General features: G+C 37.9%; 1 protein-coding gene across 1 annotated transcript in view; it reads right to left on the bottom strand.

Annotated features, from left to right (window-relative positions):
• COPB2 (coat protein complex I subunit beta 2) overlaps positions 1-11,341 on the bottom strand; it is a 41,706-nt gene extending 30,365 nt beyond the window's left edge. The window contains exons 1-3 of the mRNA XM_028099100.2: positions 11,221-11,341; positions 3,701-3,838; positions 379-465 (exon numbers count right to left, since the gene is read on the bottom strand). Of these exons, the coding sequence (XP_027954901.1) occupies positions 379-465; positions 3,701-3,838; positions 11,221-11,223 (228 nt within the window). The 5' untranslated portion in view covers positions 11,224-11,341. The remainder of the gene's footprint in view (positions 1-378; positions 466-3,700; positions 3,839-11,220) is intronic.
• Positions 11,342-13,928: the final 2,587 nt, after the last annotated feature.

Below are 13,928 nucleotides of genomic sequence, written 5' to 3'. Positions count from 1 at the left end.
TAGAAATGGAAATTTGAAAATCATTGTTATTGTTTTAAGTAAACTGTGCAAAATAGCATAGGGGCGCCTGGGTGGCTCAGTCAGTTAGGTGTCCGACTTTTTATTTAAGTTCAGGCAGTGACCTCAGGGTCCTGGGATGGAGCCCCGCATGGGCCTCTGCACTCAGGGAGTCTGCCTCTCCCTCTCCCTCTGCCTCGCCCCTCACTTTCTCTAAAAATAAATAAATAAATCTTTAAACAAAAGTGTATTATAGGGTCAAGGTATAAAGTCCATGCTTCAAAACATTACACTAATTAACAAATCAAGAATCAAAATCATTCACATAATCACTGACCAATTAAGAAATTGAAGGGATTAGAAATTCATATAATTACTTACCGCTCCTGTCACAACCCAATTCTTTCTTGCAACAAACTTTGCAGCTCGAACAGGAAGATCACACACTTCAAATGTTTTCACCAATGTCTTTAAAATTTAATAAAAATATACACTTTGAGTTATGAGAAAATAACTGAAAAAACTACTGTGTTATATTTAAAACATCCAATTATTTAGATCACTGTTAATTTATTCTCAGGCTAAAACACAAAAGCTCAACAATCAAATGAAAAAAACAGACCAACCATCTTTCCTTTAACAGTTTCAAAATTAAAATACTTATATAAAGGATAAAAGAAAGCAAATGTCCACAAGATGGAATTTCAGATCCTCTGTGCTCCAGCCTGCCACTAGCTATCTCCCTAGCCTCATCTTTGGCTACTCCCAGCCTTACCTTTGCTCCTCCTGTTCCTTCTGCCTGAAAACCCACACAGAACCTTATACTCCCCTTTCATAACATAGCACTTTCATAATTATGTGTTTAATGTCAATCTCTCCTACTAAGCTCCCCAAGGTCAAGAATCTTGTTCACATTGTATTCTCAGAGCCTAGAACAGTGGCTGGCAAACAACCAGTGTGTAATAACTATTTGTTGAATGAATTGGCTCTTAGTTTTTTCTTTTTAAAATTAAACCTATCAATTCACAAAATAAACTCATAAACAAGAAACAATTCCTTTGAACACTTTAGCAATATGTTTCCATATAAATGCTATTTACCTCTCTTTAGTGAAGCATGCAAACAAGGTGATTTAGATGTCTCTTCAAGCTGCTCAAAATGGAATAATATATACAGGATAAAAACAGAAAACTAAAAGACCCTCTTAGAAAGAACAGGGATAAATGCTTCTCTTTGTCCTCCCACTTCGATGCTTTATTTTTTTAAAATTCTGAGAATCAAACTATCATTTTGCAATCTCTCTTTTTGTACCAGAGAGTAGCTAAAAACAGCACAATCTTACTGATGAACCATGTGCACTAAATAAAAAGGAAACTAGTACACCTGAAACTGTTATACTGTATGTCAACTATACTAAAAAAAAAAGTTATAGAGAAAAAAAAAATAGAGACTGGATCATAAGAACTGTTGAGCCTACTCTGGCTTCTGAAGCCAGACTTCACAGATTCTTCACACAAAGACAATAAATGGGGGCATCAGCTCCAACCTGTACACTACCAGTTGACTTCAATACAGACACTGAGAGCAAACACAACATACAATCTGTAAGATGACAGACAAATCCACGAAAGCTCATAAGGAGCCAACAAATCCAGGGATCTGCTGAGTAGTACAAATAAAGCAGCTGCAGAACAGTCCATGTTAAGTACTGTGGCTGATAAAAATGACACAAGAGATGGTTTCCACATTCTAGAAGCTAAACAATCTAAAGAGGAGGAAATGCTACATACTCAATATACACTTAATGTAAATTAGGAAAATAATGACTAACACTTGTATGGGACTTTACAGATCTCACAATATTATCTAGTTTGATTTAATCCTTTTTTTGACAATCCTGTGATATAGGAAAGGCAACAATATCATCTTCATTTTAAATAAGTAAACTGAGCCTTAACATGGTTAGGAGGCTTGCCCACATCATTTAATTAAGCAGGATGGCTTCAAATTCTAACATACTGATTTTTAACCACTGCACTCACCACCTCAAAGACTTAATTGAAATTCAAATACATTTGAATTTACTTCCAAAAACTTTTTGCCTCTTTGAAGAATTTTGCTCTTAATACACATGAATGGCAAGTAACTTCTTTTGGTGATAAATACAGGGAAAAAAAGAGGGAGAACCAAAAATAGATCAACCATTGAACAAAGACTTACTCAGTATCTACTATAAGTTTGGCTGTCAGATATGCACTTGGAGTAACAGTGGGAAATAAGACTAGGATAATCCCTGTCCATCCCAGGACCTCCATTCTTGAAGGAAATTAGAAGTTACCAACAAGATGAATTTTGAAAGTGGAAGCAGGTGGCCCTGCCAGAGGTCACAGAAGGGCACAAAAGGGAAACAGAGGCAAAGTGGATGAACCAGATAAGAGTTATGGTACAGTAAAACCCAGAGAAAGGTAAGGGAAATACAGCTGGGATTTAGAACATACTTCAGTGAAATGACACAGCTGAGAAATGGCTAAATGGAATTGACAGAAGGGATCCCTAGAAAGAATTAGGATGTGTGGTGGGGGTTGGGGGAGGCACCAACATATCTGATAAGCATAAAATGACAAAGATATTAAACCTGTGAAAGCAGAAGTAGATCAAAAAAAGCAGTAAGCATGCATACTATCTGCAGTAAGACAAATGGATTCACAAGATCAAGATTTGAAATTGCAGAGGTTAGAAATCCTGATATAGTGATAAATGGAATATTATTCATTAGCTCAAAAAGTAATTATTGAGTACTTACAATGTGTCAGACAATGTTATCAGCACTGGCATAAAGCAGAGAACAAAGTGTTAATGTTTATAAAATGTCACTGATCGGGTCCTGGTTTAGTGTGCAGTCATTCTATGCCATTATAGGGACCTAAGACTGTAAGAGTGTTTTTAGGTTTATTCCTGACCTTGGTTCCCCCTAAGCCTATTTTTCCATCTTAAATTACTCAACGTGAATTTTGTCTGGATATTAAGTACTTAACCTTGGATGTTGAAGATAATGATTGTGTAAGAAGACACAAAACTGTATGGGGTAGTGCTGACTATATGTTCTGTATTTTGAAGGAAAAAGATTAAGAACCACCATTAAAGACTGGAAAATATGAGATAAACCAATTTGAAGGATAAATGATTTACTCAGATGAAAAAGAGCAAAACAAGCATTTAAGGCAGAAAATCTGTATAATGCATATTCTCATATATGTAATCAAAAGCTGACTACAAATATTTCTCTGACATACTCTATAATTTGAATGGTTGATTGAAAGTTATCTGTATATCATTACATCAAGGATTTGGGAAAAAATAAAATTAAAAATCCAATTCTTAAGAATATTGACTGAATAGAAAATTAAGTATTATTCAATACTTTATCTAGAGCAAGTGACCTTATATTGGTGGCAGTTTCCTTCATTTCAAAGAAAATACTAACCTACATCAGAATTTAACATGTAAGTATTGTATATAACAAGACCCAAACATTTTCTCTCACAAGCTATACCCCCATAACTGTTAGTTCCTCTTTCCTGAAAATACTTTGTACTAATTTATTTGAGAAAGCAGTCTGCATACCTACTGGACTCTATGTCTTCTCTTGCATTATAAACACAGTCTAACACACTGGTTCTAAAAAGTCCTTAAAAATTCCTACCTGTGTTTCATGATTCCAAACGCACACACTGCCATTGTAAAGACTTGCCAACATCCATGGCTCTGTAGGATGCAAATCCACACTCTTAACTCGATCCGATCGAGCAGTTAGCTTTCTCTTTATATCAAGTCGCAGAGGCTAAGGAGAAACAACATAAAAAACCCTCAAACATTAAATTGCTATGCCAAATAAAACATGTTTGAGATCTTAACTAAAAACAGTGCATTAACAGGCCTTCAAAACAATTCAGTTTTTACTTTGCTGAAGACACAGTTTCAACTCTACCAGCACCTACTTCTTCACTCATACTAACATAAGAGTATTTAAATTTTTTAAATTTACAGTAATGGTTGTCAAACTTTTTGGTCTCAGGACCCCCTTCCACTCAAAAAAATTTCCTAAAGAGCTTTTGCTTATGTAGGTTATATCTATTGATATTTATCATGTGAAACATTAAAACTGAAACTTTATTAATTCATTTTCTTTTTTTTTTTTTAAGATTTTATTTATTTGAGAGAGAGAGGCAATGAGATAAAGAAAGCACGAGAGGGAAGAGGGTCAGAGGGAGAAGCAGACTCCCCGCTGAGCAGGAAGCCCGATGTGGGACTCGATCCCGGGACTCCAGGACCATGACCTGAGCCGAAGGCAGTCGCTTAACCAACTGAGCCACCCAGGCGCCCCAATTAATTCATTTTCAATTAACAAAAATAAGCCCATTACATGTTGACTTAAATAACATATTTTTACGAAAAATAACTGTATTTTCAAAGGAAATTTAGTGAGAAGAGTGGCAACATTTTATATTTTTGCAAACTCTTTTAACATTCTGTCTTAATAAGAAACAGTTGGTTTCTCATATCTGCTTTGGACTTCAATATGTTGTGATATGTTGTTCTGGTTGATGTATATGGAAAAAAAACGGCCTTACAGAGATATGTCATTGGAAAGAGAGAAATATTTTATTGTTTTAAAGATTTGTTTTTTTTTTAATTTGTCAGAGAGAGAACACACAAGCAGGGGGAGGAGTAGGCAGAGGGAGAAGCAGGCTCCCCGCTGAGCAAGGAGCCCGATGTGGAACTTGATCCCAGCACTCTGGGATCATGACCTGAGCTGAAGGCAGACGCTTAACCGACTGAGCCACCCAGGCGCTCTAGTAACTTTTTTTAAATAGTTGTGAATATTCTTCTTTCATACACACCCAAACTTGACAAGTGGTAGTTTCCTAAAGGTTAGTTGCAATGTGAAATCTGAAACCACATAAATGAACTTTTTATACTTTGTTACATAAAAATCTCTTGGCCTATTATGTATTTTGAATGGATCTCTGACCCATGCATCTTTTGTAATATCATGCATTGGTTATTTGGAAAATTTTGGTTCAGTGAATTATGCAGATCTTCAAAAATTTTGACACATTTCATTATATGGTAACAAAAAGTCACATTATTATCACCATCTACCTCAATGGATACATCTTCAAGTATTAGAAATTTATCCAGTTCAATGATAGGAAGTTTTCTAAAATTCTAATTTTCACTTGAAAGGACCAATTTTATTATCAGGAACAAATACTGCCAGGGACCAGCTAACTTATTTCAGTTTTTAGAAAATATCTGCCAAATAGTCAAGTCTGAACAAACACAGTATGTCGGTCACTATTTCAAGTAAGCCTGCAACTTAAGAGCATGCAACAGAAGTATCTTGTGCATACTTCTCATGTCATTACACAGAATATTTAAAAGAAGTATGCTAAAGTATCGAGATGTAATAAAACTAGTATTTTTTCCCTGCTTCATCAATGACATTCTTAAGTGAAACTGGATTTTAAAAAAAAATGTGTGGTAATGAAAAATATAAATATACTATTAGTTCAATTTGGTGAATTTACACCAGCAGTTCAGTTTTACCTTCTATTAGGTTTTACAGCAACAGTGCAAATCATCAACATAGTGAACCTCCTGGAAGAGTATGGGGGACTCCTAGGAGACTGCAGATCACATTTTGAGAATCCCTGGTTTATAGAATATCTAGTAAGTAAATATAAAATATCTACTAAATCACAATGTTGTGCCCATGTCATTAGTGTCCTATCAGAAAATATTCTGAAGAAGCGTTATTCATGAAGTCTTAGTAATCCTAAACTATAACATCAATCAAAACAGTATGGTATTGGCATAAAAACACAAAGATCAATGGAACAGAATAGAGAGCCCAGAAATAAACCCATACATATATGATCAATTAGCCTACAAAAGAGGAGCCAAGAATATACAATGGGAAAAGGATGGTCTCTTCAATAAATGGTGTTGGGCAAACTGGACAATATGCAAATGAATGAAACAGGGGGGCGCCTGGATGGCTCAGTCGGGTGAGTGTCTTGACTCCTGATTTCAGCTCATGTCATGATCTCAGGGTTGTGAGACTGAGCCCCATGTCGGGCTCTGTACTGGGTGCGGAGCTTGCTTAAGATTCTCTCTCTCCTTCTGCCCCTCTGCACCCCCTCTCCCTCTCTTAAAAAAAAAAAGAGAGAGAATGAAACTGGACCATTACCTTATATCAGAATTAATTTTACAAAAATTAATTCAAAATGGATTAAAGACTTGAATGTAAACCTGAAACCATAAATCCTAGAGGAAAACATAGGCAATAAGCTCCTTGATACTGATCTTGATGATTTTTTTGGATTTGACACCAAAGCAAAGGCAATAAAAGCAAAAATTACCAAGTGGGTCTACATCATATAAAAAGGTTCTGCAGAGCAAACTATCAACAAAATGAGAAGGCAACACACTGAATGGGAGAAAATACCTGCAAAACATATATCTGGATAAGGGATTAATATTCGAAATATATAAAGAACCCATACAACTTAATAGCAAAAAAATTAAGTAAAAAATAGGCAGAGGTTCGGAATAGACGTTTTCCCAAAGAAGACTACAGATGACCAATAGGTACATGAAAAATGTTCAATGTGACTAATCATCACAAATCAAAACTACAATGAGATATTACCTTACACCTGTTAGAATGGCTATTATCAAAAAGACAAGAAATAACAAATGTCAGTGAGGACGTGGAGAAAAGCAAACCCCTATGCACTATCGTTTGGAACGTAAATTTGTGCAGCCACTGTGGAGAACAGTGTGGAGGTTCCCCTCAAAATTAAAAACAGAACTGGCCATATGATCTAGCAATTCCACTTCTGGGTATTTATCCAAAGAAAAACGAAAGTATCAACTTGAAAAGATATGTGCACCCCCATGTTCACTGCACTAATAGTTACAATAGCCAAGACGTCAAAACAACCTAAGTGTCCACTGATAAATGAATAAAGAAAATGTATATTATACATATTATACATATTTCATTGTATATATGTATATATTTTATGCATATATGTAATAATACATATTATTTGCATATGTATTATTATATATACACTGGAAGTAGAGGAATAAAAGCCTCGTGAGGTGTTTGCTTTGTCTCAGGAAATTCTCTCTGCTGAAATTATCTAGTGATCTTCATTTGGTGTTGAAAAGTAACCCTAAATTTCTATTCCATTCATGATCATCGTGGAAGATCACAAAAATATTCTCTCTCTCACACACACACACAAGAATATTATTCATACATAAAAAAGAATGAAACCTTGCTATTTGTGACAACATGGATAGTACTTGAGGGTATTATGCTAGTGAAATAAGTTGGAGGAAAGACAAATACTGTATGACCTCACTTATATGATTAATTTTTTAAGATTTTATTTTTTTATTTGACAGAGAGAGACACAGCGAAAGAGGGAACACAAACAGGGGGAGTGGGAGAGGGAGAAGCAGGCTTTCCGCGGAGCAGGGAGCCCGATGCGGGGCTCGATCCCAGGACCCTGGGATCATGACCTGAGCTGAAGGCAGACGCTTAACGACTGAGCCACCCAGGCGCCCTCTCACTTATATGTATAATCTTAAAATAAAATAGCTCAAGCTCATACATGTAGAGAACAGACTGGTGGTTGCCAGAAGCAGGGGGTGGGGATGGGCAAAATGGATGAAGGAGGTGAAAGAGTACAAACTTCCAGTAATAAAATAATTAAGTCATGGGGATATAATATATAGTTAATAATACTGTGTCTCATATTTGAACGTTGCTAAGAGTAGATCTTAAAAGTTATAAGAAAAAAATTACTGTAACCACATATGGTGATAGATATTAACTACTTACTCTTGTGATCATTTCACAATATATACAAATACTAAATCATTACGTTGTACACATGAAATTAATATAACATTATGTCAATTATACCTCAATAAAAAAACTGATTTCTTTGGAGAAAAGTATTTTGGCAATAATATTAGTAAATGGTAAGTGAATGTGATGTGTGATCAATACGGGTTACATCCATGTCCATGAAGGCCTTTGGAGACAAACAGGAATGTTTATAGCATTTTAATGGATTTCAGTTACAGGAACCTAATGTAACTTAATTGGGAACCTAACTAGTGAGTTACTTAGTAATCTAAAGAAGAACCTAATTCTAACTTAATTAGAACAATTTTAAACAAAAATTAAAATACTCTCGAGTCAGAAAATGCTAATAGTTTAAACTTGCTTTTTTTCAATCTAGATTCATCTAAACAGATAAGAAAATGATGTGAATAAGTATTTTCTCAATTCTCCCAAGGATACCATTCTAAGAGAAAAGAATTCATTATAAACAATGATGCCTAGGTCAGTAGTTTTAATTCTCTCTTAGCCACAGATCAGGGAAGACTGCTTTAAAATGTTTCCCTGGGCGCCTGGGTGGCTCAGTTGGTTAAGAGTCTGCCTTAGGCTCAGGTCATGACGCCAGGGTCCTGGGATCGAGTCCCGCGTTGGGCAACCTGTCCAGCGGGGAGCCTGCTTCTCCCTCTGCCTACTGCTCCCCCTGCTTGTGCGCTCTCTGTCAAATAAATAAAATCTTTAAAAAAAAAAAAATGTTTCCCCTTCAACAGGTTTTAAACACAACCTAAAAGTTTACTCGGTAAGTTACCACTGAATCTTTATTTTTGTGATCTTCCACGATGATCATGAATGGAATAGAAATTTGTTACTTTTCAACACAAAACGAAGATCAGTAGATAATTTCAGCAGAGATAATTTCCTGAGACATAGCAAACACCTCACAAGGCTTTTATTCATCTACTACTTCCAACCTTGTTATTACTTCTATACATGCCTCCTCTACTTTTAGCAATAACCTAGATCTCTTTATTCGAAAAGATCAGAGTTCTTTGGCTCTTCTCTACAATCACCAAAAAAATGTTTCCACTGCCATGCCTTCCTCTCCATCTCAAGCTTTCTATTTTCAAACCATCATCCTCACATTCCTTGGCCGTTCAGGGAAGCAGGACCTTTTACTTCACCCTTTTCTTAATTTTGCCTCATTAATTAGCATGACAAATTTCAACTCCTTTCACTGGTCTCTTTAGAGTGAACAAACATGAAGTGTCTTTTGTGTGCCAGAAATCACAATCAGGGCTTTCACGTAGGCCAGCACATCTCATACTTTTCCTCTAGCAAATGAGGAAATTCATCACTTATAAATTGTGTGTATTTTATCATATGAATGTTTAATGATTACTGAGTAAAAGTGATGCTCTGGAAAGGTGGGCTGGGGGACTAAGCAACCTCCAAATACCCCCAATTCACAAATTCCAGTTTAAGAAACACAGCCGAGATCTTTTGCTGTATTTCTCCCAACATTTAAGTGACTACTTTGAATGAAGTAGATATTCTGAAATACAAAGATATTTATACTGTACCCTTAATTCTAAATGTCTCCCTCCATTTTCCAAAAGCTGGATGCATTTAAGACTCAGCTTAAATGCTACTGCCACCAATATAATCTTTAGGATTACCCTAGCCAGAACTATCCTTTCCTAAGGGATCTTAAAGAAGCTAATTTTAATATTTGTATACACGTCTCTTTTTGCTTTATAGAGTAGATGCTCCTTAGGGCGGAGTCATTGCTTATTCATGTTTTTATATCCACAGCATCTTATGTATTTGGATATGGGGGTTTAAGGACAGATGGTATAATTGAGGTCTAGAGAATTATGCTGAATTAAAATTTTAGTTCCACCACTCATTTCAAATATGCAATATTGGACAAGTTTACTTAACTTCTCTGAGGTTTGACATAAGTAAAAGAGGGATAATACTTTCATCTACATCTTAGCGTTATGAGAATTAAATTCAATGTTAAGCAGTTAGAATAGGGCCTGGCCTATCATAACCACTCCATAAACATTATTTATAACTCATTCTCCCAGCTGCTCTAAGAATTAGGAGGCAAATGTTTAGCAAAGTGCATGGGCACATAAACACTCTATGGTAAACAAGTGAATAAATAAATTCACGTTTTGTATCTTATACAAAAAATTTTAAATGCATTAAAGAATGAAGGATATTTCATTATAAAATGTCCATTACTGAGAGCACAGCAGATTCCAGACCAGAACAGATCACTGGTAACAGGAGGCAGAATAATTAAGAGACCTAAGATCTTGTGGAGGAGCTCTTAACCTGGGGACCCAAGGAAGTTCATAGGCAAGGATGGGGGAGATATGGTGTCTGTGAATGAACCCACTTAAGGTTTTGCAACACTGTATGCTTCTCTACCCATTTTTCTAGAAGGATCCATACCTTTCACCAGTTTCCCTAAGGATTCAACCTCTGTTGTAATTCCAACTCTGCTTCAATTAGCCTTGTACAACCTTAAAAGTTTTAAACTACAAGATACAGAACTTGGTCTTATTAATCCCTAACATTTTCAAGCCCTCAAATCTTTGAACCTATGCTTCATTACAAGTAAAAAAAAAAAAAAGCGGGCAGGAAATCGTTTAAATATAAAACACTGACTTTCTTACATTTTTTCAGAAAGGATATTCTCACACTACTGTATTTTTTTCTTCTTATTATAACACTCTTGAACCAAAGTACTTTAGGGTATTTTCGGGGGTGAGACTGACAATAAAAAAGTGCTGTCTGTCGTGACTGCCATTCTTACCAGCCACTATATTTGTAAATGCAGAAAACCACGTCAAACGGTTTTAGAAGCAACGTCCTAACCCTTCCTTGCCCCCTAGAAACTTAAAGTGGAATCCCAAAGCGTTTGAAATTCCATTTCTGACATACACACTTTACCGAATTTCAGAAGGAGTGCTTTTCTGCTTAAGACCGTAGTTTGTGGTTAGCACACACTAATATAGCATGAGTGTAAGACCAGCTGCCACCGTTTTAAGGGCAGAATGAGGTAGGTTTGGCAAAGCCCCGGCAATGCCTCTCCACACCACCTCAGATTCCTGGGCCCCACCGCCGCCTCCATCACAGAACTCAAACTGGACCAGGACCCCACAAGGCCTGAGGCGGCGGCCGCAGCGGGAGCGCAGGCCGCTGCTTACCACAGCCCCCAGTCCAGAAGCCCAAGAACTGGCTTCAGACAACGAGGCCCCGCTCTTTCCTGCAGGGTCTGGACCTACCATCGCTCCGTTGGTCCGAGCCCGGGAGCCCTCACTTGCCACCGGCGACGCAGTCCCTGAACGACCCACCGACCCGCTGACCAACCGACTGACTGACGTGGAACTTCCGGGCAGCAATTCTCGCGATGGTGGAGGCCAGGGTCCTAGCGCCTGCGCAAACGCGACGCAGGACTGGCGTTTTCCAACGCCCTCTCCGGTTTCCCAGGTAACGCGGCCTCCTAAACTGTCCCTAGCCGACCCGGGGCCGCTTGAGAAGGCGGGGTGTGGTCTTTACCACTGAGCGAAATGACATCGGGCTCCTGAAAGAAGACGAGGACTAGAAAACAAAGATAGAAAAAAATATGAGAAAAACGAAATGCTTAGTCCCCTTGGACGCTAACGGCAGGGGGAGCTCCCCCTCAGTGGAGTTGTGGCTTGAAGCGCGACTTTGGCTTCCTTCCGACTCTGAGGGGAGGGGTGAGGAGAGAGGATGAAGCAAGGCTCCAAGGCCTCAAGGCTAGAGAACGAGGCCCAGCGAGTTCTCTGCGAGCCCTGGACCAAGCGCCGAGTGAGGCTGGGAAGAAATGGCCTGACTCGGGGCCGAGCTTCAGGCCTGTGAGGTTGGAAGGAGGCCAAGAGCCTTCAGTCTGGAGCCCCCAGGAGATGGGGACTACCCCACCATGCATGATCGCTCTTTACTGAGCATCCACTGTGTTACTCATTTATTTAACAAATATTTATCGATCTTCGGCTGTGTGCCAGGAGTACTTTCCTCTCAAATCCTCACATCAAATCTGAGTTATCTCCATTTTACTAATGAGAAAACTAAGGCTCAAAGAAGTGCTTTGGGCAAGGCCGCGTAGTAAGTGCTGGAATCCGGATTTCATCTCAGATTCCCATGTCCTCAAAGTCCCGTGCTCTTTCTACTACATCAGAGTACCTCTTCGTTAAGGTAGTTGAGCTCTGGAATGAGGACCCGAGCCACAGGAGTTGAAAAAAACTGCAAGAGCATTTGCCTACCACCATCCTCCTACACTCCTGCTTTTATTTTATTTTGTTTTAAACCCTGTGGGCCAAATAAAACTTGTTACATATGAACCAGTACCTCTGGCTTGAGAGAAGCCTTGGCTTTTTTAGACCTCTGTATTTTCAGAAAAGCTAAAATTGGGTCTGTGTGTGTAGAAAGTGATATTCAGAGGGAGACATGGACTCTGCATCAGGTAATTTGGCTTTTAGTGGGAGCTTTGCTGTTACTGTGATCTCTTTATGGACCTCAGAGTTCCTCATATTAAAAAGAATTAGGTTGGGGCGCCTGGGTGGCTCAGTTAAGCCTCTGCCTTCAGCTCAGATCATGATCCCAGGGTCCTGGGATCCAGCCCCGCCATGGGCTCTCTGCTCAGCAGAGAGCCTGCTGCTCCCTTTTGCTTCCGCTCTGGCTCTCTCCCTGTCAAATAAATAAAATCTTAAAAAAAAAAAATTAGGTTGAATAATTTATAAAGATCTTTCCATTTCTACTATTCTGTGATATTTAATAGTAGAAGAGTAGGTCTGGAACTGGATTGTAATGCCAGGAGTTTTATATTATGAAATGTAAGTTGAGACTAATAACTGAATACTTTGCTTACTCTGTGGAGTGATTGAGGGTCACAAGAGTTAGTTGAAAATTTTACAAATGCAAGCTATATCTAATTTACTTGAATAGTGGAGCTGCCAATATTTCTGTTTCCTGGATACTCTTGCAGTTGAGAAAGTATCTTCAGACTTGGCACATTACCAAGTAATACAAAATAAAATGACATCATTTCTATTTTCAAGGCACTCAGTTGGGGATACTTAAATCCTTATGTACCACTGGGCACCCAAGGATTTATTTAGCTGGTGTTGATGAGAGTTGAGCCCCCAAGTGTCACACTCACTTTGACTATATCTTTTCTCATTTTTCCCACTGCAGTTAACCAACATTAAGTCCTGTGGTTGTATACTATAAATTCATTTTTCTTTCAACCATTACATACTGAATTTGTATTATATCCAAAGCACTATACTAGGTGCTGCCTGAAAATTAGACATCAAAATTTAGTCTTGGATTTGGTTGAAAGAAATTCCATTTTAAAGAAATAAGATTCTCACATATGAACTAATACATAAAATAACATTAAATATTTGTGTATATTCCTATGTTTTCAACTGTGGGTTTAAATCTTTTGTTTACACTGTGGTTTAGAGGAGACTGGAAAGTTAGGAAAATAGCTCTGGGGAAAAAATATGGACAAGCTTAGCAAATTGATAGAGTTTCCCAAGAGGTTGGTTGCAATTGATCAATATATCTTAAAGTCTTACCTGGTCACTTGCTAGGATAACTGTTTCAACCCTGCCTTTTTTCTGCTGGGGGGCGGGGTGGGAGGGAATTCCAAATGGAAGTTCAGCCAGCAATGCCTCAGTACTCTGTATACACCTTGCTCTCCCCCTTCTATTCCCCTCTCCATAAAAAGTTGAAGTGAAAATAATTCCTTGAGGAAAAGTCTACTTGGTATTTTGAAAAAATAAACCTCTCTCTCTTCCTCTCTCTCTCCCTCTTCTTCCCTCTACCTCTGTGCGCACGCATGTATGTGTGTGTGTGAGATCACTTAGCAAAGTGGTGAGTAGGCACATGAATAATAACCTAGTTTCTCTCTTCAAAAGGAGGTCAGTTATGTACAAATAATGAAATAATATACCCAAATATGAGT

The sequence above is a fragment of the Eumetopias jubatus genome, unplaced genomic scaffold (genome assembly GCF_037043125.1).
Source record: "Eumetopias jubatus isolate StellerSeaLion01/CBP00866 unplaced genomic scaffold, mEumJub1_p1.0 scaffold_1, whole genome shotgun sequence".
NCBI lineage: Eukaryota > Metazoa > Chordata > Mammalia > Carnivora > Otariidae > Eumetopias > Eumetopias jubatus.
Note: the sequence above shows the minus strand (reverse complement) of the source record. Positions and strands in the feature narration are given on the sequence as shown.